Below are 27,219 nucleotides of genomic sequence, written 5' to 3'. Positions count from 1 at the left end.
ACTGAAAAAGGGTGGGACCAAGTAGTGAGAAAAAAAAATGTTTGAAGGCTCTGAGTCATGTTCTTTGACACTGCTTTGAAAAGAAAGTTTATTTAAAGGTATCCTGGTTTGCACAAGGCTGTCCAGACTTCAGTCAGAGGACTTCAAAATCTACTGAACACCAGAACCCAGAGAGAAGCAAAATGAGCACTTTGGGAAAAGTAAGTAAAGCATTTCTGTATCTTCATCACCAACTAGTGAGATGGGTAACTCTGTAACCTCCTAATATGTTATTTGTTCAGAAAAGTAGCCTTTCAAGAGAAAAGATGTCTGCCTAGACAGGAAAACATATAGCAAAAATAATGGGTGGAGGGGCAGCTAGGTGGTGCAGTGGATAGAGCACTGGCCCTGGATCAGGAGTACCTGAGTTCAAATCCAGCCTGAGATACTTGACACTTACTAGCTGTGTGACCCTGGGCAAGTCACTTAACCCCAATTGCCTCACCAAAAAAGCAAAAACAAAAACAAAAACAGTGGTTGGAAAGGAGCATTGCTATAAGCTAAAAATGGGAACTATACACATAATGACCATGAAGATAGAGGTACTAACTATGGTACTTTGCCTGTAACTAAAGAAATATGATTTGGGATTCTTCTGCTAGATGATTAGTACCTTCTGTTTCGAGCTACAATTAAGTGGTGGTATACAAAAGGTTGAAACCAAAGAGTTTTTGTGTTACAATCTTGTAGCAGCAGCAAAAGACTAAGCATACCAATGAGGTTACCTAAGGATGTGATTTTTATCAGTTATCTTGTGTGAGGATGAGAAGTAAAGCTATCTCTGTTTAAGCACTTGCTTGTATGAATAAAATAATACCTGAGCATGTGAATAGAGCATAGGTTGCTAATTTCTTATGTGTGTGCTGGAAACCTTTGGCAGTCTAGCGAAGCTATCCCAAAATTAGGTTTTTAATTACATAACACAAAATACATAGAATAGCAAAGGATACCAATTTTACTGAAATGCATTTATCAACATATTTTTTAAACCATAGTCCCCAGGTTAAAAACCTTGGTAGAGTGTTACAATTTACAAAGTTTTCCCAGATGTTAAAAGTAATTCTCACAACAACCATGTGAAGCAAATAGACTAAGTTCTGTTTGCCTCGCTTTACTGAAGAAGGAAATTGAAGAGGAAAGAGGAGAAAAACTTGTCTAAAGTCACATAGCTAGTAAGTGGACTCAGTCTGAGGTTTTATGGCAATTCAAATCCTCTCTTCTTACCATTTTCCCATGCAGTTTGCAAGTACAAGTAATTGGCAAAAGAAATTTAAGCCACTTTATATACTAAACATTTGTTGTTATAATAGTTGTAGTAGTAGTAGTAGTAGTAGTACTGGTAGTAGTAGTAGTAGTAGTACTGGTAGTAGTAGTAGTAGTAGTAGTAGTAGTAGTAGTAGTAGTAGTAGTTGTTGTTGTTGTTGTTGTTGAGTTGTTTCAGTCATGTCCAACTTTGTGGGACCTCATTTGAAGTTTTCTTGGCAAAGACGCTGAAGTGGTATGTCATCTTCTCCAGCTCATTGCACAGTGAGCAACTAAGACAAACAGGGTTAAATGACTTACTCAGGCCACAGTGAGTGTCTGAGGCCATATTTGAACGAGGCCATATTTGAACTCAGGTCCTCCTGACTCCGAGGCCAATGCTCTATCCAATATGCCTCCTAGCTGCTAGAGACTAGATCCTTTTGGAAAAAGAGGTTGGGTGTTCATTGCATTTGAGAAAATGGACACTGGAAGACTAGAAAGACAAGAATTTACACATACCTCAAGGACCAAGCAAATTTGTGCATCAATTGATGTGCCTGTAACTATCACCGGTGCTGTAACTAAAGTGCAATTAGTGTATTTAATCAATTATTTTCTCTATTTTGACAAAAAATTGAAGCAATCTTTGTATTTCTTCTTCAGGAATGCCTTTTATGCCATAGATAATATTTAAAGTTTGGGTGCCGTGGTAAATATAATCCTAGCCTTCAGGTTTGAAATAATTGGGAATGTCATTGAATTCAGTTGTACTGGAAGCATCAATTCATTTTGAAATTGGTCAGTTAGCATATGGACTAGATGAAGCTGGCAAAAACATCTTTACACTAGTATACACTAGTCAACTTAAGCTCTTCTGAATTCCATTGTCATGAAACTGAAGTAATACCATAAAGCATATATAGATTGTGATCAGACCTCCTGATGGCCCCCAAACCTTCCTCTGCTTATGGTTACCTACCAACAAATGAGGCATTTCACAAGAGAATGGCTTGTAAGGCTCAGCTGCTTACAAGACAGGGACCATGTGGTTGACTCCATGGTACCTAGCATAGAAAACAAGCCATGGTAGCTTCTCTGAGAATTCCTGCCATGAGAAATACTTATACAGATCGTCTATTTTCCTGACTTTTTCCACTCTTTCCAACTGGCACTAAAAGCACTGACCCTGAAAATGCAACTGAATCTAAGCTAGATTTCTGATGACTTCTGTATTCCCCATCCACACTCCTTCAGCCCCATAGAAATTTCACTATTGTCATAATCGATTCTGAAGGGTTGGTTTGTTTTGCCCAGAATTGTCTAGTAGCTTCCTTCTCTACAGAAACCTGGCCCTGAGAGACTCTAAAATTAAAGAAATGGACACATTATCTCATAGTTTCCTTGCCTTCCAGGAATTCATTATCCCTTGACCACTCAGTACAACCTGTTGCTGTAGGTAGTATATTCTTTTCATGGGCAGAAATAAGTGATAGCAGGAACTGACTAAAGCAGATGGGAGGAATTCCTGTTTAAATGGATCAAGAGACCAAGGAACTGGAAAAAAAAAAGAGATGAGGGTGAGGACCAGGAATTCAGTACCAATCACCCCAGCACCTCCAAGATAAGGAGGGAAAAATAGTGTAACAAGTCACTGAAACCATCTATTCTACCATGAGTTAGTTTCAGGTCATTTTCCTTGAGAGCCTACCCTATAGCCTCTTCCAACACTCCATGATGCCTTGGTAAAATTCTAAGGGGGAATCCCCACCTGAGTTTTGGATTCCTCCTACCTCTCAAAATTCCTATTGGCAGGATCCCAGTAACAATTTCATTCATGTTTCTGCCCTCAGGTTCCCCAAAAGAGCACCCCACCTAAGCCACCCTCCACTGCAAAGGGCTCCAGGATCCCAAACCATCTATCATTACTCTGTAAATAGGAGGCAAAATAGTTGATTGAATGAATTCACACAGATAAGTTAGTGACTAGCAGTCAGAATTTGCATTTTAAAAAGAAATTTCCCCTTTATCCAAATTAATTTCTAACTGAAAACAAAATACTATTATAGGCAGAATGATACAATAAAGAAGAAATCAACTGGTAGATCACCCTCTTAGCTTCTCTTAAGATATTTGCAATTCTCTTCCTTTCCTCTACTGGACCTACAGGTTCCCTATTTCTTTTTCTTTTCTCCAAATCACTTTCATGCCAGGGTCTCCAGCCTTCTAAGGGGCAGATATTTCTCCACTGGAAGTGGTTTTACTATTTAAGCCTGTAAATCAATGAAAAAGCTCTGGACTTGATGGAACATTAGGTCAAAAGTCAGAATTGATAGAACACTTCTTGCACTGGATTTTCCCAGGCTTACATTAGTCAAATGGGCAGGAGCCATGGCCACATGAATATGTCACATGAATGCATTCTTGCTATTTTCCCAGGTTATTAGATGCAAAGCTGCTGTGTTGTGGGGCCTCAAGCAACCCTTTTCCATTGAGGAAGTGGAAGTTGCCCCACCAAAGGCTTATGAAGTTCGAATTAAGGTACTGAAAGTCTTAATATGGGCTTTTTTTTTTTCACCTTAAGAGAAGGCCTGAGATTTCTTTGCTATAGGGAACTCTAAAAGATGAAATTCCCTCCACCAATGAGATTGGAACTTGCTCTGCATTTCAGGGTCTCTGAGTTGCCTCAGGGAACTAAGAAGTTCGATGACCTACCCAAGGTCACACAGCCTAGATGTGCCAGAAGGGGTCCTAGAAAACAAGTCTTAAGATCACTTAGGATTACCTGGGCATTATAGCATTCCAAACATGTACCATATCTGAAAAATCCCATAATACAGGGGCCCTGCTATAAGGAAACAGCATGCTTGAAACTGTACCACTAGCACAGCCCAACCCTGCACAATGGAAAGACCAACCATGGATTTTTACCCAAAGCCCAAGTATGGGTTCACAATTCTGAGTCTTGTTCTCTCTTGAATGACCTTAGATCTGTAATCTGCCTCAACTGTAGCTGCCAAAGGGGCTATCAATATCCTATTCCAGGTGCTTCTCAATGATTCCTCCTTTGAGAGTTTCCTTAGACAGACACTCAGCCACACCTATGGCATCATCACCCCAGAGAACTTAGGGTCATATCCTAGAAGTGCATTAGGAAGAGAATAAGAGAGTCACCTGGAAGCAGATGTTTCTAGCATTGCATGTATCATCTTTGGAAAATCTAACTCAGAGGTCTCTGGAGAATAACAGTTGCTAACCTACTAAATTCTGGGCGGACTGAATTTTGTGTCAATTTCTCATTTTACAATGTCCATCTTTGGGCTTCTGAATCCTCATTAAGTGTTCTCCCCTTCTCTCTACTTTTCTTCTGTAGTTTCTCTCCCTCCCTCCCTCTCTCTCTCTCTTTCTCTCTTTCTCTCTCTCCCTCTCTCTCTCTCTGCACTTCTCTCTTCTTCTACCTTCTCATGTTTGTTCTATTCGTATTTGAATAAGCTTTGGGGCCAAGCTTATTCTTTATAATGTTGTAACATTATTTTGATGTTAATAATGTAAATAATTAATGTTCTGATGTGGTTCTTCTCTTAACTGCTATATCCAATTATTTTTTTTCAAGTCTCTATCTTTCATGATCTCTTTTAAAAATTTGTATGTGTTTGATTTTTAATTTATGGAATGAAAAAAGCCTATCCATATTATAGTATAACAAAAAAGATGATTCCACATAAAACTGCAAATCTATTATGTACAATTTGCTATTCCTTTTAAATATAAAATAAAATTATCATGTAATTTTTTTACTTTTTTCCTCCTTCCCCTGCCTCACCCTAGAGATGACTATTAGAATGCATGTATATATACACACATACACATATATAATAGATGTGTGTGTGTGTATGCATGTAATAATGTATGTAAATGTGAATGTATCTATGTAAAATTATTCTATACATACTTCTATTTATCAGTTCTTTCTCTAGATACAGATGTATTTGATGCTGCTAATGACCTGGGTTTTCACAATTACTGTTTTTTTCTGGTTTTCCTCCTACCTCTCTGATTGAGACCTTCATCACCTCCTGCTTAGATTTTTGTTATAGTCTCATTATAGATCCAGTCTCTTCCCTATCTTGGATGGAGAATACCATTTTCTGTGCAATTAATGATTTAGAGCCCTAAAGTACAAGTCTGATCATGTCACTGTACTGAAAAAGAAGCTACAGTTTCTATGATGAAATGCATTTTTTTTCTACTTGACACTTAAATCCCTTCATAATCTGATTCCAAGCACATTTTCCAAATTTATTTCACATTGTTCACTTTACATAAGCTAAGTTTCAGCTAAACGGTTCTATTTGCTATTCTCCTTATACAGTGTTACATCTCCCAACTCCACACATTTGCACAAGCTTCACACCTGGGATGCTCTCCTTCCTCAAGTGTTCTGATTCCCTCCCCTTGAATGTGTTCTCCTTAACCCACAAGATCACTTTGTATTCATTTAGGATATTTTTTGTATGTACTTATTTAGCTGTGTGTGTTATTTTTCCTCAGCAGAATGTAAGCTTCTTGAGGACAGGGACTGTTTTTATCTATTTTTATATCACCTGGCACTTAGTATCAAATCTCGAATATTGTTGTTCAGTCACTTCAATCATGTCCAACTCTTCATCACCCCTTTTAGGGTTTTCTTGGAAAAGATAATGTGGTAGTTTACCATTTCCTTCTCTAGCCCATTTTACAGATGAGGAAAAATGAGCCAAACAGGGTTAAGTAACTTACCTAGGGTCATACAGCTACTAAGTCTCTGAGGTTAGATTTGAACTCAGTTCTTCCTGACTCCATACCCAGTGCTCTATCCACTGTGTCATCCTTCTGCCCCATCTTGAATATAGTAAGAACTTAATAAACATTTATGGAATTGAACTGGAGTTTATGAAATAATACAATTATACATGTTTACAATTAAATACCTCTACAATTTAGTCTAAAAATAAGAAAATGAGTCCAAATAAAATTCATAGGAATAGATTATCACTCTATTGTTAATAAAGAATTAAGGGGGCATCTAGGTGGCATAGTGGATAGAGCACTGGCCCTGAATTCAGGAGGACCTGAGTTCAAATCCAGACTCAGACACACTTGACACTAGCTATGTGACCCTGGACAAGTCACTTAACCCCAATTGCCTTACCAAAAAAAAAAAAAGAAGAAGAAGAATTAAGAATCCCATGTGCCTCAATTAATTACTAACCTCCTAAAACATTTCCCAGTCCCTTTCCTGGCCACATCCCTAAGCCATAGCCCTTTATATTTTCATTGGTGTTTAAATAAATGTCAATTTCAATCCAACATTTTTCTGTTAACTTAAAACAGTGGTCAGAGTCAAAGAAGCTTTCACAGCTTGCCAAATTTGTGGCAAATGTGCTTGACATTGAGGATAATTAATACTAGTAGAGCTTTTTACAGAAAGCCCCCTTCCCTATGACTTACCTCCCTGGACAATCCGGAGGTCTGTTGTAAAAAGCCAAAAATGCAAGATTTTATTATGACATGGATCTTTGTTGACATGATCACATGTTGGTTGGCTCTCCAACCTGAAAAAACACATTTTCAATGCATGTGACAAGTTGCTGCCATGCTTGGTAATATTCCCTCATAATGTCAGCTTCTTCAGGACAGGACTTGAGGATAGATGATAGACAAAGCACTCCATACAATGTAAACACTGATAAATTTATAATACGAGAATCATCTTACATATGTTTCACTCAAGAATAATCCAAATGTCCCCTTTCTGCTCCATCCAAGATATCCTGTTATCCTCCCTCCCAACCCCAGGGTTCAGTGATCTTTCTCTTCCCATGCAGATTTTGGCCACAGGGATCTGTCGATCAGATGACCATGCAATCCAAGGATACTTGGTTGCTAAATTCCCAGTAATTTTGGGACATGAAGCAGCTGGAATTGTAGAAAGTATTGGAGAGGGAGTAACTACAGTGAAACCAGGTGAGGCAAGGATTTTGAACCTGGAGTCTATGAATTTATTTTTAAATATGTTGATAACTACAGTTCAATATAATCAGTTTCCTTTGTAATCCTAAATGTTTTGTTTTGGTTTGGGGTTTTTTTGCTGGGCAATGAGGATTAAGTGACTTGCCCAGGGAAAACAGCTAGTTAAGTGTCAAGTGTCTGAGGCAGGATTTGAACTCAGGTCCTCCTGAATCCAGGGCCAGTGCTTTATTCACTGTGCCACCTAGCTTCCCCAAAATGTATTTTTGTTGTATGCATTTAAAAATGTTATTATATGCAGGGGTTCATGAGCTTAATTCACTATACTGCCAAAGGTGTCTAGAACACACACACACACACACACACACACACACACACATACATGCAAGTTAAATGAGAAGAAAAATGGAAATAGATCTCCCCTTTTCTTGCAAGAGGGATCTTCTTTATTAAAAAAAAATAGATTAATTGATGCTGTTTGTTTCTACATTATAGTCATATTCTGTATATGCCTCAATCTCCTTGTGCTAGCCTAACCCTGCCTACAATTACTCTCTCAACTAACATTTACTTGCAGTTTGAGTTCCCCACAAAGCTTCTCCCTGTAAATAGATCCTTCAGACTTCTTTTTATCACCTTCAACATATATATATCCTACAAGGACCTGGGATGAGTGCTGAGCACAAAGTTATGAAATATTTATTGATTTGGCTATTTAAAATTTTTTTTCTAGGCAGTGTTTTATATCATGATCTTTTCTCTTCCAGGAGATAAGGTCATCCCACTCTGCCTTCCACAATGTGGAAAGTGCTCTTCTTGCATAAACCCTAATGGCAACTTCTGTGAGAAAGTTGAGTAAGTATTGGACATGGGGGGGGCCACCACAGGGCAATGAGGGTTAAATGATTTGCCCAGGGTCACATAGCTGGGAAGTGTCAAGTGTCTGAGGCTGGACTTGAACTCAGGTCCTCCTGAATCCAGGGCTGGTGCTTTATCCACTATGCCACCTAGGTGCCCCCAGTATTTGACATTTTTTACTGATATTTCACATTCATTGCCCCTATACTAACATTGGAGCTGAATTCATTTACTGCTGACTTTGCTGTTGAATAGTATTACAGGTAAGGGAGTATTATCTGATGACACCAGTAGATTTACCTGCAGAGGGAAGCCAGTCTACCACTTCTTGAGCACCAGTACCTTCACTGAGTACACAGTGGTGGAGGAATCTTCAGTTATTAAAATCGATGCTGCTGCTCCCCTAGAGAAGGTCTGTTTGATTGGTTGTGGATTCTCTACTGGCTACGGAGCAGCAGTGAAGACCGCCAAGGTGAGGATGTGAATGGCTTAGTTCTTATGAAAGATGCTTTTCTTGGCATAGTAAAGATTTGTACAGAGGTTTAAAGTTTCAAAACACAAGCTGTATTCAGGTGTTGTCTGTACCATATGAAATACATGAATGAACAACAAAATGTTCAGTTAATCAACCATAAGCCTTTGTCTCCATGAATATAAAGATATAAACATTCAGACAATCTGAAATTCTTATTTTTCATTCAGATGATTTGGGCATCAGGAACAGTTATATTCTTTTTTTTTAGTGAGACAATTGGGGTTAAGTGACTTGCCCAGGGTCACACAGCTAGTAAGTGTTAAGTGTCCGAAGCCGGATTTGAACTCAGGTACTCCTGACTCCAGGGCCGGTGCCCTATCCACTGCACCACCTAGCTGCCCCTAACAGTTATATTCTTTATGAGCAAATTGGATGAATTCCCATTTGTCACAAAAGAGAAGCATATACGTATGAGTGAGTGAATGAATGAATGAATGAATAAAAAGTCATCCTTTGAGCACTTACTATGTACAAGGCATGGAGGAAACAAGTAGAAATGAAAAATAATCCATGCTCTCTGGGAATTCATATTCTAAAGGAGAGAGAGCACGTATATGAAGTTTCTGCTGTATTAGAAATGTGGTATCGAATGTGAATAGAATACACAATATAATCTTATCTCAGCTGTGTTTTGTATAGATTAAGACACAACATAGATAAATTTCATTTCTCCTCCAAGTCATTCTCTAAGGATTCTCCTCGATATGTCAATGGCTGGGAATTCACAAAGCCTGTGACAGCAGAACCCAAGGTCTGTCAAGATGTTCTACACTGGCAACATTTCTAGCATGGTCCTAGCAACACATTGATTATTGTTTCCACATGTTTCTGGACTTTTTTCAATATATTAAAGAGTTCTCATTTTTTTTGAGAAGTCCAGAAAACATGTGCAATGTGTAACACCTGTGGCAGTAGGTTGGAAGTGTCTTTTCCTATCTCTTCATTTGAGTCCTGCTTTATCCTCAGGTATTTGTTCTTTCTCTTTATATTTTAGTTACTGTGAATGTTGTTGTCTTGGTTCTTCTTACCTCATCTGCATCAGTTCATGTAGATCTTTCCATGCTTCTCTGTATTCATACATGATTTCTTGCAGCACAGAAATATTCCATCATATTCATGTGCCATCATTTGTTTAGCCATTCCCCAATTTATGGGCATCTAATTTGTTTCCAACTCTTAGCTCTCACAAAAACTCCTGCTATAAATATTTTGGATTAGGTTTCCCATCAAGATTCAGTCTGGTGCATTATCTCGATCTGTTTGGACTACTGTAGAGGGGAATTCAGCCTTACTACTTCCTACTACTCTACCATCTTGGCACTGCCTCCAACTTTGGGCAGTTTCACTGGCTTTCCCCCATATGTAGAATGCTTCCTGTCTCATAAACAGCTCTCACAGTCCCTGGCTTCCTTCAAATCCCTGCCAAAATTCCTGATCTGTCTTTAATTTTTTTTTTAGTGAGGCAATTGGGGTTAAGTGACTTGCCCAGGGTCACACAGCTAATAAGTGTTAAGTGTCTGAGGCCAGATTTGAACTCAGGTACTCCTGACTCCAGGGCTGGTGCTCTATCCACTGCACCACCTAGTTGCCCCGGATCTGTCGTAATTACCTCTGTTGATTAGTTCCAATTTATCCTGAACTAGCTGATGTGTACAAAGTTGTTTGCACACTAACCCCTAGAGAGCATGTTCTTGTCTTTTATGTGTTTTGTATCCCCAGCACTTAAATCAGAGTGCCTGGTAATTGCCTCTATCTTTTTTTTGTTGTCATTTTGATTAAAAATACATCTCCTGCCTATAGATGTGAGAGGGATATGTTCTCCTCATCTTCTAATTTTTTTAATGTCATGATCTTTAATATTACGGTTGCATGTGTCTGAAGTAATGAGACTGTACCATCTCTATGAAACTTAGTGAAGTGGAACAGTGATGAGGATAATGATAGATAGTATGTAATCCATCCACCAGAAATCTTGACCTCAGTCAAGGAGGAGGACCAAAGGTAGTATATTTTATAGGAATCTCAGGTAGCACTAATTCCTATGTCCAGTGATTGAATCGGTCTGGAACAATGACAGCAGAAAATGACTCCCTACATAAAATTTTATTTTAATACCTACCATTGCACATGCTAAACAGCATAATATGGTACAGGCTTTTAAATTTTTTTATTTTTCTACATTTGTTTTTATACAATTTCTAGTTTTAAATTTTTCTCCCTCCCTCCCCCCTCCCCAAGACAGCAAGTAATCTGATATAGGTTGTATATGTACAATCACATTAAACATATTTCTGCATTAGTCATGCTGTGAAAGAAGAATCAGAGCAAACCTCAAAAAAGAAAAACAACAATAACAAAAACAATAGAAATAGTATGGTTCAATCTGCATCTAGATTCCACAGGTTGTTTTTTTCTGGATTTGGAGAACATTTTCCATCGTGAGTCCTTTGGGACTATCTTAGTTGATCAACACATAATGTTATTGATACTATGTACAATGTTCTCCTGGTTCTGCTCATCTCACTCAGCATCAGTTCCTTGAGTTCTTCTAGGTTTCTCTGAAATCCACCTGCACATAATTGTATTCCATTACATTCATATACCACAATTTGTTTAGCCATTCCCCAATTGATGAGCATCCACTCAATTTCCAGTTTGTTGCCACCACTAAAAAGAGCAGCTATAAATACTTTTGTACATGTGGGTTCTTTTCCCTTTTTCATGATCTCTTTGGGGAAAAGACCTAATAGTGGTATTGCTGTGTCAAAGGGTATCTACAGCTTTATAGACCTTTGGGCATAATTCCAAATTGCTTTCCATAATGGTTGGATCAGTTCACAGCTCTACCAACAATGCATTAGTGTTCCAATTTTTCCACAGCTTCTGCAACATTTATTATTTTCCTTTTTTGTCATATTAGCCAATCTGATAGGTGTCAGGTGGTACCTCAGAGTTGTTTTAATTTGTATTTATCTAATCAATAGTGATTTAGAGCATTTTTTCATGTGGTAATAGATAGCTTTGATTTCTTCATCAGAAAACTGCCTGTTCATATCCTTTGACCATTTCTCAATTGGGGAATGACTTGGTTTCTTATAAATTTGATTTAGTTCCCTATATATTTTAGAAATGAGGCCTTTATCAGAAGTACTGGCTATAAAAATTATTTCCCAACTTTCTGCCTCCCTTCTAATTTTGGATGCATTGCTTCTGTTTGTACAAAAACTTTTAAATTTAATTTAATCAAAATCATCCATTTTGCATTTCATAATATTCTCTATCTCTTGTTTGATCATAAACTATTCTCCTTTCCAAAGATCTGAAAAGTAAACTATTCCTTCCTCTCTCAATTTACCTATGGTATCACCTTTTATGTCTAAATCATGTACCCATTTTGACCTTATTTTGGTATAAGGTATAAGATGTTGGTCTATGCCTAGTTTCTGCCATATGATCTTCCAGTTTTCCCAGCAGTTTTTTGTCAAATACTGAGTTCCTATTCCAGAAACTGGAGTCTTTAGGTTTATCAAACAGGACATGACTAAAGTCATTTACTACTGTGTCTCCTGTGCCTAACCTATTCCATTGATCCTCCACTCTATTTCTTAGCTAGTACCAAATAGTTTTGATGACTGCCACTTTATAGTAAAGCTTCAGATTTGGTATAGCTATCAGGGCTTTTTAAAATACAGGTTTTGGGTCTCTCCTGGAGCTATTCTTTTTTTTTTTTCATTTGTGGGGCAATGAGGGTTAAGTGACTTGCCCAGGGTCACACAGCTAGTAAGTGTCAAGTGTCTGAGGCCAGATTTGAACTCAGGTCCTCCTGAATCCAGGGCTGGTGCTTTATCCACTGTGCTACCTAGCTGCCCCCTCTCTCTGGAGCTATTCTAAAAACTTCTGGTTCCACATGTAAACTATCTGGTGGGCTTTTTTTTCTACTAACATCTTTTTGGGTGGTTCAGAGTTAATGGCTATTCAGAGCTTGAACTTTTCAGTGATCAGCTTTAAAAGTGCCTCAAAACAGCCCAATAAAAACCCTATTTAGTACAGAAAATATTAAAAATACCTTTACAGGGGTATCTTGGTGGCCCAGTGGATAAAGCACCAGCCCTGGATTCAGGAAGACCTGAGTTCAAATCCAGCCTCATACACTTGACACTTACTAGCTGTGTGACCCTGGGAAAGTCACTTAACCCCCATTGTCCTGCAAAAAAAATAATTATATATATCTATATATCTATATGTATATATCTATATCTATATATACACATATATATATATTTGCTTCCCATTATTCCAAACATTATGTTTGGTGCCTTATATATAGTAAATGTTTCATTAGTTTGATGTATTTGCATTTGTATGGTTATACATAATAAAGTAGTATAAAAAGATATATTTATGATTAGCAAGGCAACTAGGTGGTACAGTGAATAAAGTGCTATGCCTAGAGTGAGGAAGACCTGAGTTCAAATCTAAACTACAACATTTACTAGCTGTGTGAGCCTGGGCAAGTCACTTAACCCTAATTTTCTCATCTATAAAATGAGCTGGAGAAGGAAATGGCAAACCACTCCATTATCTTTGCCAAGAAAACCCCCAAAGGGGCCACAAAGAGTCAGGCATGACTAGAAATTTTAAAAAAACAACATGATAGGCACAGAAGGTTATATTGTGCATTAGGAGAATCATGGCTAGAGTGATGCCCTGATACATGCCGGATGTTAAAAGATCTAGATGAAGACCTCTGGAGTTTGGGGTAGATTTTCATAAAAGTCTATGAGAAGATATAGGCAAGAATCCCATAGAATGATTGGTTATGGATGGTTTGGGATTTATATCTCGGGGATACACATATTGTCATTGTAATCCATTGACAAACAAGAAGTGATCAATCCATAAGCAATAATCAGTCAATAAGCTATTAAGGGTCTACTGCATTTTGGGCGCTGAGCTAGGCCCTGGGGATACAAAGGGAAGAAAGGAAACCATTCCTGCCTTCAAGGAGCTTACCTTCTATTAGGGAAGCTTACATGTGTACATATAATGGATACAAAATTCATACCAATCCAATGCCTTTTTTTTTTTTTTGGTAAGACAATTGGGGTTAAATGACTTGCCCAGGGTCACACATCTAGTAAGTGTTAAGTGTCTGAGGTCAGATTTGAACTCAAGTCCTTCTGAATCCAGGGCTGGTGCTCTATCCACTGCGCCACCTAGCTGCCCCCAATGTTTTTTTTAGTAGAGAGGCACTACCACTGGGGAATCAGAAAAGGCCTGATAAAGATCTAAGTAAGGTTACTTGTATCAATCAAATGGATACATATTCTACATTGGCAAGTGACTGTATGTGTTCCATTTAATGAGACCCTGTCTCTGTCTCTGATCCCTAAACTGCCTGTGTTCCTAATCCCTTCATCATATCATCATTCCCTGGGTTTCACAGTAGTCAGAGCGCCTGACTCAGAGTCAGGAAGAGATGGATTCAAATCCTGTCTCTTACACTTGCCAGCTGAGTAATCCTGGGGCAGTCACTTAACCCCTATGTGCCTTAGTTTCTACATCTATAAAATGGGGACAATATGTACCTCCTGGGTTTCTTGTAATGATCAATGTGACATAAAGTTTGGAATGCTCTTTGCAAGCCCTGAAGTATTATATAATTACTGATTATCATTATTGTTTTATCAGCTAACCAGTGGCTGCAATGGGCTAGTTATGCTTTACATTTCATGTTTCCAAAGACTCCAGACTTACTACAATCTGTTTAATTGAAGAAATCATTAATTACTAAGGTCCTGTATTTTTTCATCACCATAGGTCACCCCTGGATCTACTTGTGTTGTCTTTGGGCTGGGAGGAGTTGGCCTCTCAGTCATTATAGGCTGCAAATCAGCTGGTGCTTCCCAGATCATTGGAATTGACATCAACAAAGACAAATTTGGGAAGGCCAAGGCTGTAGGAGCCACTGAGTGCATCAGCCCTAAGGACTACACCAAGCCTATCAGTGAAGTGCTGAAGGAGATGACTGGCAATTCTGTGGGGTACACCTTTGAGGCCATTGGGCATCCTGAAACCTTGGTAAGTAATCAATAGGCAGCATGGTGATCTGAGGAGCCAAGAGTAAATATCCATTTTTTTTTTTTAGTGAGGCAATTGGGGTTAAGTGACTTGCCCAGGGTCACACAGCTAGTAAGTATCAAGGGTCTGAGGCCAGATTTGAACTCAGGTCCTCCTGACTCCAGGGCCAGTGCTCTATCCACTGTGCCACCTAGCTCCACCCCCCCCCCCAAATATCCAATCTTAACTCAGATGTGAAGAGTTCACCTCTCAAAGCTCGGTATGTGTATAACCAGCTTCAGTCCATCAGCAAGAATTTAGTAAGTATACTGGGCACTGGGCTAGATTCTGATGATCCAAACATGAGAGGTAGGTAGCTCTTGTCTCCAAGGATTTTATATTCTGGTTAGGAGGAGATAATGAATGCATCAGAGTGGGAGAAAGGCATCTTGGTTGGGTGGGTCAAGATAATGGTGAATGGAGCCCTAGATTGTCACACCATCTCCAGTGATAATAATTGTATTGATATGATTACTGTTCTCAAAGCAAGACCAAGAGGCAAAAAACTCAGGGTGGGGAGGGTGACGGCAAATGGCACGATTGTCTGTGCCAAGTGGGCACTTGGTGTCCTGTTGGATGGCTAGATGTGATCATGTGAAATGTGGTCAAGGGCTGACTGAGTATAGGGGTTGAGGGAATTTTTCACTCATTCATTCACTCATTCATTGATGCCAATCAATAGATTTAGATATTGACCAAAAATATCTAAAGTGTAAGATCAAGTTTACATTACCAAAGTCAAGTATACCACTGTAACATTATCTTATGAGTTCAAGGTCACATAAGCAATCAATAACTCAAGAAGGAATATACTTCCCTGAACAATAACAACAATAATAAAACATAGCATTCATATAAAGCTTTATGGTTTGCAAAGCAATATATACATAAACACATATATGTGGGTAGATACATACATACATATATACATACATGGATGATAGAAAGATGGTAGATACATACATATATGCATATATATATATACCTACATAGATGGATGATAGATACATAGAAACATAGATATATAGGTAGGTAGGTAGATAATCTCACATTTGATCTTCACAACAACCTATTAGCCAAGTGCTATTATCATCCCCATTTTACAGATGAGGAAACCTCGGTAGGTGGAGGTTAAGTGAATTGCCCAGGGTCACCTAGCTAGTAGAGCCACCAGCTACCTAATGAGGAGAAAAATGGTCCCACTGATGGAAACTAAAAGAGCTCAACCTGCATCAATTATCTACATAAAGAGCACAAGGGGGGAGGAAGCCATAGGAGACAGAGATAGAGACATATATAGAAACAGGCAAAAACAGAGAGATAGAGAGACATAGAAAGAGACAAGACAGAGAGACTGATAGAGGGGGGAAGGAAGGGAGAAGAGAGGTAGAGAGGAGAGTAGAATGGAGAGAGGAAGGAAGGAAGGAAGGAAAAGAGGGAGGGTGGGAGAGAGGAAAGGAGGGAGGAAAGAAGGAAGGAAAGAAGGAAGGAAGGAAAAGAGGGAGGGTGGGAGAGAGGAAGGAAGGAAGGAAAGAGAGAGGGTGGGAGAGAGGAAAGGAGGGAGGAAAGAAGGAAGGAAAGAAGGAAGGAAGGAAAAGAGGGAGGGAGGGAGAGAGGAGCTAATTTTTTGAAATGATGTGTGCTAAACTAAGTTCTTACCTCTACAATGCACAGTTGTTTCCCTTTTTTCTTTTTAAATTCTTAATGAAAAAGTAACAAAGTGAAAGGTAAAGAGTTTTGATACAGTTTTATTGTCGGTTTATCTTAGGCAGGGTGGCTGGTGACTGGGATTTGAGAACATTTCAACACTGGAACTATTATGAACCTGATTTGTTTGTTTGTTTTAATGACAAAAAGTGCTGGAGAAAATTTACTGAGCTTGATGAGCTGCCCTTTGCCATATGAGAGCTCTCAGTTCTGCCACTTGCTACCTCGTGTCCTTGGGAAAGCTGAGTTACCTCTCTAGGCCATGAGTCCCTTCATCTACAAAATGATGGCATTAACCTAGAATGACCTCGAGAGTCCCTTATAGCTCTATCTATGATCTTATACTTTCTGCTTCCCTTTTCCTGCCTTCAAGACAAAAATACTTCTAGACAGGGCACTGCCAAGGACTGCCAAGTCTCTCCTATATTCAAAATTGGTTTCATTACACTAGGAACAAAAGTTATACAAATATGTAGGGGCATGCTTCTTTATCTTGACGTGACACTTGGGCTACCTGCTTCGTGCCTTTGTACGGCTTGTTCCATATACCTGGTTTGAGCTCACTCTTTGCCTCTACCTCAGAAACCCAAGTTTCCCTCAAATCTCAGCTAACCCCCTAAGAGCCTTTTCCTGATGCCCTCAGCTGCTAGTGCCTTCCCCTCATTCTCAAACCTAAATTACCTTGAATTATCTTTGTAGATTTTTCAAATTTATATCTGTAATTAAAAAAATTTTTATTTTTAATTTATGGAATAAAACAAGCATTTCCATAAGATAGTACAATAAAAAAGAGATTATACATGAAGCTGAAAATCTACTATGCACAACTTGCTATTCCTTTCATACAATAATCATGTAAATTTCTTTTTTTTCCTTTTCTTCTTCCCTCCCCCCCACCCCCGCAAAGATGGTTAGCCATTAGACAGAAAAGGTGTTTGCATATACTTACACACTCATATACAGATTTATACATATATATGTAGAATTATTCTATACATACTTCTTTTTATCAGTTCTTTTATAGTTAATTTGGGTATTTATAACAGACAAAATAACTTACTGGCTCAAAGTCATTCTTATATATCTGTAAGCGCTGTCCCTTCTTCTCCATCCCCCTAAGAATTTAGGATCCTTGAGTCAGGGATTGTTTCATTTTTTTTGTATACTTGGTGCCTGGCAAATAGTAAACCCTTAATAGAAGTTTGTTGATTCATTTATTTGGGGAACTGTGATCAACGGTGTCAGTTGGAGCAAGGCACAGTTCCTTTCTGGTTCCATTGGATATATTATAAGAAGAACCATTTCTCCTTTATTTACAAATCAGATTGATGCCCTGGCTTCCTGCCACGTGAGCTATGGAACCAGTGTGATAGTAGGACTTCCTCCATCATCTACAATGCTCACTTATGATCCCATGCTGCTGTTCACTGGACGCACCTGGAAAGGATGTGTTTTTGGAGGTATGTGGTAGAGAAATAAAGAGTTTTCATTCATTCATTCAGAGAGATGAACAGTTGGATGGATGGATGGATGGATGGGTGGGTGTGTGTAATTTAAAATTCTAAATGTGGGTTCTAATCTGTTCCCCCAAGTTTTGGGGGAAACTGACTAAAATCACTGATAAAATGAGTCTAGATTTTTAAGGGTTTATTGAAATATAGAAAGAGAAAGATTGAGAACAGAATTCCTACAACCTCGCAATCCTATCTTTCCTCAGCTCCTCTCTGTAGTTCTCTGCCATCACCACCAAGTCAGGCACCCAAAAAGACAGTGCTCTTCACGCAGGCTCCCCTTTCCTCCTTCCTGTTCCCTCCCAGAATGGGGAGGTTCTTCAAGCTGGTTGGTTGATTGGGCCGGAAGTTCAAAGTTTTTTTAGATTCTGAGAACCATGCTTTCTTAAGTACTCTCAAGTACCATCCAGATGTGCTTAGAATCTAGTCAACTACTAATCCAGTCAAATCAGCTAGTAATCCCCTCAGGTGGGCTCCGGAGTATCTGCCAAATCTCATCTATCACATTCCATTATCTTGACAGGTGGCTGGGTGGGTAGGTAGGTAGGTAGGTAGGTAAATGGACAGACAGACCATTTATTGAGTGCTTACTATGTGCCAAGGACCATACTAAGTGTGGGGAATGCAAAAATACAAACAAAAAATAGCTTCAAAGATTCACATTCTAAAGGGGGATGGCAACATATAAAATGGGGCTGGAGAAAGTAAAGATGTGAGCACAAGGAAGAAAAGTCCAGAGGGTCAGGAGAAAAATGAGCATGGAAGGTCTGGGCTTTTCATGAAATTGTGATCTTGGGCAGGAATGCACCAATCAGAAGGAGGAGTCTAAGTGGCAGAGAAGGCAAAAGGAAGGTGAGTGAGGCCATCGGCACAGAGGTAAAAGAGGCTGCTCTTTGCCAAGTGAGAGAAAGGCTATGACCTTACAACTGAAGAAGCCTGTCTACGGAAAAGGGGGGATTTTATGAGTGAAGTTCAGAGAGAAAATAAAGGGAGGGATTTGAAGAGGATATCAAAGAGGGAAAGAATAATTAGGTCTTATCCATGCGGCTCAGTACTGGCACCTCTAACTTGTTAGAACCTGTCAACTCTGAAAAATAAAGTACCAGAAAGCTCACAGAAGTCATATCCAAAAAGCTTTCTTTATTCCATTGGAGAAGAAAACTAGACACATGGGCCAGGATCTGGTCTAGGACTGAGGAGACCCAAAGCAGTAAGGCCAAGCCTCAATACACATAGTTGTGGCAAAGAATTAAGCAGTGCAGTGTAACAGCAGCAAGTTTGCCTAAAGACAAAGAGTCTATTCATAGAAAGACTTCATGACCCAGTTGTGGTTCCTGTAGGTGCTTGCCCAAGCTCAGGGACTGCCTAGGGATAGTTTGAGCCAGCTCCGATTTAATTGCATCAGAGTTCATCCAAAGAGTGAACACAAAGGATTGTTGTTATACCAAGTTCAGGGCACAGCTTGCTTGCTGAGTCTTAGAATACAAAGAATCTCCTAATAATAAGAAAAGAGAGGAGTGGTCATGGCAGGGGGGTCCTGACTTTCCCCCTTTTGGCCAAGGGGTGGGGATCTATAGACCTGTACTCAGCTAGTTTCATCAGTTACTGTTTCCCATTGATGCTTCCAGTTTCTATGTTTCCCCATAGTCATTCTGTAGCAGCCCCAAACTCCCCACAGATGTTAGTTCTGCAATCCCTGCTCCTTGGTTCTTAATCTATCCTTTACCCTCTGAAGTCTGACACATCAATTGTCCTCCAGCAGATGGTTCTGGTCTCCTTTCCTAGGAGAACAGATTTCTAAGGATGAGATATATAAGGATAAGTCTTAGTACATTATTTAACAGCTCAGAAAACCTCAGCCCTCTATTCTTCTTAAACCTTCACTTATTCACAGTTCCCACAATGCCAAGCTTCTTATATGATGGATCTGGTGATGGTAGGGAATATAAGAATTCTTTCTAGGGGCAGCTTGGTGGTGCAGTGGATAAAGCACCGGCCCTGGATTCAGGAGGACCTGAGTTCAAATCTGACCTCAGGCACTTACAAGCTGTGTCACCCTAGGCAAGTCACTTAACCCTGTTTGCCTCCATTTCCTCATCTGTAAAATGAGATTGAGAAAGAAATGAAAACCCACTTCAGTATCTTTTTCAAGAAAACCACAAATGAGGTCACAAAGAGCCAGATGCGACCTAACAGAAAAAAATGACACAATAACTGGCTTACAGTGAGTTTTGCTCCTCTCTCCTCACACATCCAACATGTGTCTCTCTCTATCATGTCATCACTTTGTGCTATACTCTTGGGTATAGAGAAGTATTTCCCCTTTTCTCTTCAATTGTCTATAGTTCCACATCCCTCAGGGTAGCTGGAGTGAGTTATCCCAATTACCCACAGCTACTCTCCAAAATATCTACAAAGAGGAAGGGGAGAAAGTGCCAACTCCTCCTGGAGTGAGACTGTCAGGGGAAGATAATGATTTATAGTTTTTCTTACCTGATGTGCTTGGGGAGGAAAGACAAAGTCAATTTCTGTCTCTGGTAAATGATGATGGTTTTGCATCATTGCACTTACAAGATTGCTGTGAGAATCACACGAAACATGTTACAGAGAGCATTTTGTAAACTATCATTATAATGGACTCCAAAAAGTACTACCTAAAAAGGAAACTAGAGGGGGACAGCTAGGTGGTGCAGTGAATAAAACACTGACCCTGGATTCAGGAGGACCTGAGTTCAAATCCGGACTCAGACCCTTGACACTTACTAGCTGTGTGACCCTGGGTAAGTCACTTAACCCCCATTGCCCTGGGAAAAAAAAGTAAAAAAAAAATAAAACAAAACAAAAGGAAACTAGAGACAAAATCCAACTAAGTACTGTCAGCTTTATAACAGAATCTTGTGTAGTATAAGGGACACAACATGGAGGCCAGATTTCCACACCAATAAGTTAGGTGAATGAGGAAGGCCTCTGTCTGCCTTCCCTGAGGCTTAGTTTTCTCAACTTTCAAATACTTACATTTACCTCCATTACAGGGTTGATTGAATATGAGTATTTTGTAAATTATAAAGTCTTATGTAAATGTTACTATAAGTATTGCCTAAGGTTCCAGAGATCATGATCACTGCAGAGTGAAATTAGAAAATATTTTTTGGATGAAATAAAACTTTTGTTAGTTGGCAAAGGACATGATGTTCATGAAAGAACCTGAAACCCCACCCCGCTACACACACACATGTGGCCCCTTTCTTATGAAAAATATTTTTTATTTGATAAAAAAAGATAAGATCATAGAAATTAAAGATTGTCATGTTGTACAGTTGTTTTGGTCATATCTGATGCTTCATGACCCCATTTGGGGGTTTTCTTAGTAAAGATGCTGGAGTGGCTTTTCATTTTTTTTCTCCAGCTCATTTTACAGATGAGGAAACTGAGACAAACAGGGTTAAATGACTTGCCCAGGGTCACAGAGGTAATAACTATCTGAGGATGAATTTGAATTCAGATCTTCCCAACTCCAGGCCAGTGTTCCATCTACTGCGATACCTAGTTGCCTCAAAGATTGTACATTTAAGTCTAAAATGAAATACATTTTAATGTTCAATGGATTCATGTTTTCATCTATTTGTGTACACAACCAGTACAGATGACAACCCATACACACAATCACACATGCATGCACACTCACAAGCCACCCATCTTATCCTATTCATTCTTGTTCAGATCCACCCAATGCTCTGCAGCCCATTAGAGTGTGAGCACTTTGTATAGCAACTGTTGTTACCTTCCTTTTTGCCACTCACTCCCTGGGATGGCACATAGTGAACACTTAATAAATGTTTGTTAACTGGCTGACTGTTAACATTTTACAAACAGTAAAATGCTGGTGCTTGAATTTTTTTAAGGTTGGAAAAGCAAAGAAGACATTCCAAAACTAGTATCTGATTTCCTGGCAAAGAAATTTGACTTGGATCAGTTAATAACCCATGTTCTACCTTTCAATAAAATCAAAGAAGGATTTGATCTGCTCTACAAAGGAGAGTGGTATGTGCTTTAAATGTTTATTATACCAAAAACATTATAATACCTGGAAATGAAAGTGTCTGTATGTATACATATATGTATATGTATATATATATAGGCTTCTACCAAACAAAAATCTTCATATGGTTAATATTTCATTTCCCCAGGTGAATATAGTGTTTTCCTGGGTATTTTGAACCTATTTTCATTCATTAAGCCTATTAAGTCCTGTTTCCCTCACAGAATTGATATCCATTTTGGTGGTGTCACATGGGTTCAGTGAAGCAGATAGATAGGATGGTAGATGTACAGTCAAATAATCTGAGTTCAAATCCTAGTCCTGCCACTTAGCAATCACGTAACTTTGGTCAAGTCACTTTATCTCTTTGGGCCTCCTACTTTGTAAAGTGATGGAGTGACGGTGTTGAACTTGACAAATTCTAAATTTTTAAAATATATATATAAGGGTCCTTTGCCTCATTCTTTGATGGCTTAAGGGTATAGTCCTGTTTTGGGTATTACAAACTAAAGGGTACGCATAGCTTAGAAACTTTTCCCTTTTTACAGAAGAGGCTATTGGGGCTCTAAGGGACCAGGGTGGCAACTGAGCTAGTCTAGCTAGAGGCCAGCAATTGTGGTGACAGGTGTTGCCATTTTGAAAATCAACCTCTCACATGCATTTAATAGTGTCATATAGGAAATAGCTCTCTTTTCTCAATAAGAAAAGAGGAAATGTTCTTTTCATTACAAAAACTGTTAACCTATCCCAGCTTCTCCTCTTTGCCAAGAGCTTCAACAAGCAAAGACACTTGGGATCCTAGATTTCAATTTGGAAAGGACCTTTGTTGTTGCTCAGTCATTTCAGTCATGTCTGACTCTTTGTGATGCCACCTTCCCATTTGGAGTTTTCTTAGCAAAGATGCTGGAGTGGTTAGCCATTTCCTTCTCCAGCTCATTTTTATAGATAAGGAAAATGAAGCAAATTGGGTTAAGTGACTTGCCCAGGGTTACACAGTAAGTATCTGAGGTTGGATTTTAACTCAAATTTTCTTGACTCCAGAGGCACTGCACCACTTAGCTGCCCTGAAGAGAACCTTAGGGCTCATGTGTTCCTACTCCATGATTTTACAAGTGTGAAAACTGAGACCCAGTTTTAGATCGAAAACATATTAGCCCCTTACAGACCTTAAGATCAGTAGGAATAGCTTCAAACCTCTTTAAGCCCCAAATCTGCTCTTAGGCTTTCATTCAGTAATGGAAGTTAATTCTTCAGGTCCATTATTCCTTTAATGAGCTACTTCATTCACTATCTAATGTGCACTCTAGACAGAAAGGCACATGATAGTTTTAAGCAGAATCTGGTGCTAAATGCCCTTGATCAGATGATATGGAAACAAGCTATTGACATAAATTTTAATTTTCTATTTCAGCATTCGAACGGTCCTGGTGATGTGAGCTCCTAAGACATAAGAGGAATGTGATCTATCCCCGGTTCTTTCTCTAAGAATTTCACTCTTTTTTTTTTTTGTGAGGCAATTGGGGTTAAGTGACTTGCCAAGGGTCACACAGCTAGAAATATCAAGTGTCTGAGGCAGGATTTGAACTCAGGTCCTCCTGAATCCAAGGCTGGTGCTTTATCCACTGCACCACCTATCTGCCCCATAGAATTTCACTTTTAAAGGATAATGATAGGGCATGTTTGCCTCTCTCCTGTGGGACAAGAACAAAATAGAAATGTACTTTGTCAGAATACACAAGCACCTTTTTTAAGGATTACAATTGTCACCATCATAATTCACTTTACCAGAGTAGAAGCAGGTGCTAGTCTTGTTGGTTAACTTGATTGGTTAACAGGTAAAAGTGTAAGCTCTCATTACTTTTGAATGAAGTGAAAAGTAAGTGGGATCCCAATATCCATTGTTCAAAGGTAGTGAGAGCTTGAAGGACTATTGCTTCTAAGATTCTAACCAGATACTTTCAGAGAACTGGTCTGCGCATTGTATGGTATTAGATGGTGCTACAATGAAACTCTTGTAAAGACTTTCCAAGATATAAGCCTATGCCTGCTGTGAGGAAAATCACTCCTCAATAACTTCTGAAACTCAGTGGTGGTGATGTGTCAAAGGCTCATTTATTGCCATTGTCACGAGAATGGGCCACCCCGTGTCCAGCTGGTGGGTGACCACAAAATGGAGGCTTGTGGGTCTTTTTATCTCCTACTCCCTAAGGCAAATGGCCCCTCCCCTTTTTTACCATTATTTTGATTACTCAGGGGTTACAATCTACTCCCAAGAACTGGCTAATCGGAAGGCAGTATTTCTTAGCCAGTGGGGGAGGGGATACAGGGACAATTCTTCCATTCCTCCCACAGCTCAGGAGCAGACCTAATGGTGACCAGCCCAGGGTTTCCGTGAATCATGTGATTTTGTTTAAGGGAAAGGAGTCCTTTTTCCTCAAACAGGTCCAGAGGAGTGTAATTTGAATGCAGACTATTATATTCTTGTTGAGAGAAGACCAATCCCCATTTCCTCACACCTGCCTTCTTCACTCCCTTTATATGTCAAAAAAGATGAGTGTTTTTAAATATACCTGTTTGGGATGAAAATTGCCTCAGTTTACCCAGATAATTTGGGACTACCAAGTCAAGCAGAGGCAGATTTATTACATTCTCATGAGAATGGGTGACTCTACACAAGGGATGAGGAATGCAGTAATGGGCTCAAGAGTTGAGTTTTTATGGAAGTTTTTTTTTTTTGGGGGGGTGTCCCCTCATGCACAGGGTGAGCTCACAATCTAACATCCAATTCTGTCTCACCCAGGCCACGTGTTCAGCTTGTGATCAGGGTATGGATACATGTTCCAAGAGTGAGGGGGAAGGGGAGGGGGAAAAGATCAAACCACAGGAGGGGTAAAACCACTCCAAACCACTCCACGGGGTAAGGATGGGCAAGGGGGAAGAAGGGAGTGATGGTACCAGGATCTGGTGGTGGGGGGGGAGTTAGGACTTAGGAATGCAAAAAGGGAGAGGTAGTATCTGGGTGGGGGGTCCACACTAGCAAGAGATATCTTCTCTTGCCTGGTAGCAACAGCATAACTAACCCATAACAAGGACTGGGGTTTGGAATGTAGGCAAGTGGGGCAAGGAAGGGGTACCAGGGTACATCAGGTTCAGTAAGGCAAAATACATGATTTCCGTTATTAGCAATGGAATAAAACATGAACAGAATAATCTAACAATAACAGGGACTGGGGGCTGGGTACTTTTCAGACCCCATCCTCAGAATCTGAACTGACTCAAGTCCACCTATCCCACACACACCTTTTACAAGTAAATTGATATTGTTAAATAAAATGGTCTGTCATATCACATGGTACCACTTATTTGCTTCTATTTTGAAATATGTGTGTATGTATGTATATATATATATTAATTTAAGAAAATCATACCATACATTTCTTATTTTAAGCAATATTTTCCCCAATTACAAGTAAAAACAATTTTATCATTCATTTTTTGAAAATGTTGAGATCCAAGTTTTCTCCCTTCCCCCTTCCTCTTTCCCCTCCCTGAGATGGTAAGAAGTTTGATATAGGTTATTGTGAGGAAAACAACTCCCGCTCAATAATTCTCTGGAACTCAGTGGCAGTGATGTCAAAGGCTTATTTATTGTCATTCTCATGAGAATGGGCAACCCAGTGTGCAGCTAAGAATGGGGGCTCGCAGGCCCCATTTTAAACCTCTAATGTGAATGGACCCTCCCCTTTTCATCACTGGTCTGATTACTCAAGAGTTACAATCTACACGAAAAAAATAGCTAACCAGAACTCAGTATTTCTTAGCCAATGGGGGAGGTGATACAGGGACAATTCTTCAATTCTCCCTTATGTGGACATAGCTCAGAAGGGGACCTAATTGAGAGAAGCTTAGGGCTTCCCTGAATCATGTGATTTTGGTTGCCAGAGGTGGGGCAGGGGGAGGAGACATTTTTCCTCAAACAGGTTGGAAGGAGTGTCATTTGAATGATGACTATTATATTCTTATTGAGAGGAGACTATTCCCCATTTCCTCACAGTTATACATGTGCAATCATGCAAAACCTATGTGGAAATTTATTTTGATTTGGGGACCCTACCTTTAGGCTGAGATTAGAAAGCCTTAGGCCCTCAGGGTTTCTCCCCCTCCTCCTCAGCTTCAGCTGAGTGGAAAAAACCCTGTGGGCTGTACAAGACGCCAGGTCAGACAGCTGGGGGAAAAAGCCCCAGCTCCCTCCGACCTGAGCGGATACTGGATCCAAGAGATACTGGGCTTGTCCAGGCTGGGCTCTGGTGAGGCATGTGATGCTAGAGCATTCCCCCCCCCCAGCCCCAGCTGCAGCCCTGACTGGCAGATTAGCTTGGTCTGTGGGGGCACAGGAAGCCCCGCGATTTGAGTGGAGAGAAGAAAAGGTGTATATATAGGCCTGGGAGTTAGACTAGAGAGGATGGGGGGAAAAAAAGGAGCGAGGACGGACTAGATAGAGACACAAGATTAAGGTGGGGGGCTGACAAGAGAGGACAGACTAGATAGACAAAAGGGAGTAAGGAGGGGCTGACTAGAGGGGAGTGAGGACAAGGAGGGAGGAGAGTTCGGTTAGGAAAAGGAGAGACACGGGGCTGACAAGGTTACAGGCCTTAATACAAACCAGGGAAAGTGTAACGTGCCCTGAGGCCGGAAGTGGCTATGGCCTTTATTGTATTCAAGAAGTTCGAAGCACAGCAGGTGGGAAAGAGATGCAGTGGAAAGAGACCACAGGAAAGCAGTCAGGTTGTACATTTTATTTCCCTGTATTCTTAATTTTCAAGAGTATCTCATAAATAAACTCTGCTTGGATTATTTGGTTAAGAGGCTTCTTAATCTTTAGTCTATCAGTTTGGGAGCAGTGTGGTGGAACTTTATAAACGGCCCACATTAAATTAATGAAGTCAGATAGCCAAATAGTCAAAAGTCCCAGAATTAGTACCCCAGTCAGCTTCAGCCCCCAAATTAGCCCTAGTTAAAATATTTTACACCTATTTCCACATTAGTCATGTTGTGAAAGAAGACAGAGTTAAAGGTGGGAGGGAGGATACCCAAAAAGTGGGGGGAAAAAGTATGCTTTGATCTGCATTTGGATTCTATGAGTTCTTTCTCTGGGGGTG

The 27,219-nt window shown here is 39.7% G+C and overlaps 1 protein-coding gene across 1 annotated transcript; it reads left to right on the top strand.

Annotated features, from left to right (window-relative positions):
• The first annotated feature begins 182 nt into the window (after window positions 1–182).
• On the top strand, window positions 183–23,496 carry LOC122731298 (all-trans-retinol dehydrogenase [NAD(+)] ADH7-like). Its single transcript, XM_043971311.1, has 9 exons — window positions 183–200; window positions 3,721–3,822; window positions 7,149–7,287; window positions 8,058–8,145; window positions 8,404–8,620; window positions 14,504–14,764; window positions 17,835–17,970; window positions 21,924–22,062; window positions 23,472–23,496. Exons 1-9 carry the CDS (start codon window positions 183–185, stop codon window positions 23,494–23,496), a joined length of 1,125 nt encoding a protein of 374 aa, XP_043827246.1.
• The last annotated feature ends 3,723 nt before the right edge of the window (window positions 23,497–27,219 follow it).

Source organism: Dromiciops gliroides, chromosome 6 (genome assembly GCF_019393635.1).
Source record: "Dromiciops gliroides isolate mDroGli1 chromosome 6, mDroGli1.pri, whole genome shotgun sequence".
NCBI lineage: Eukaryota > Metazoa > Chordata > Mammalia > Microbiotheria > Microbiotheriidae > Dromiciops > Dromiciops gliroides.
This window is presented reverse-complemented; position numbering and strand designations above follow the sequence as displayed.

What these genes read in the sequence shown, in the direction of transcription:
- LOC122731298 (XM_043971311.1), top strand. An exon ending in AGTAACTACAGTGAAACCAG is followed by an intron (nt 7,288 to 8,057) that starts GTGAGGCAAGGA and finishes TTTCTCTTCCAG; the next exon opens with GAGATAAGGTCATCCCACTC. An exon ending in TTGGGCATCCTGAAACCTTG is followed by an intron (nt 14,765 to 17,834) that starts GTAAGTAATCAA and finishes TTTACAAATCAG; the next exon opens with ATTGATGCCCTGGCTTCCTG.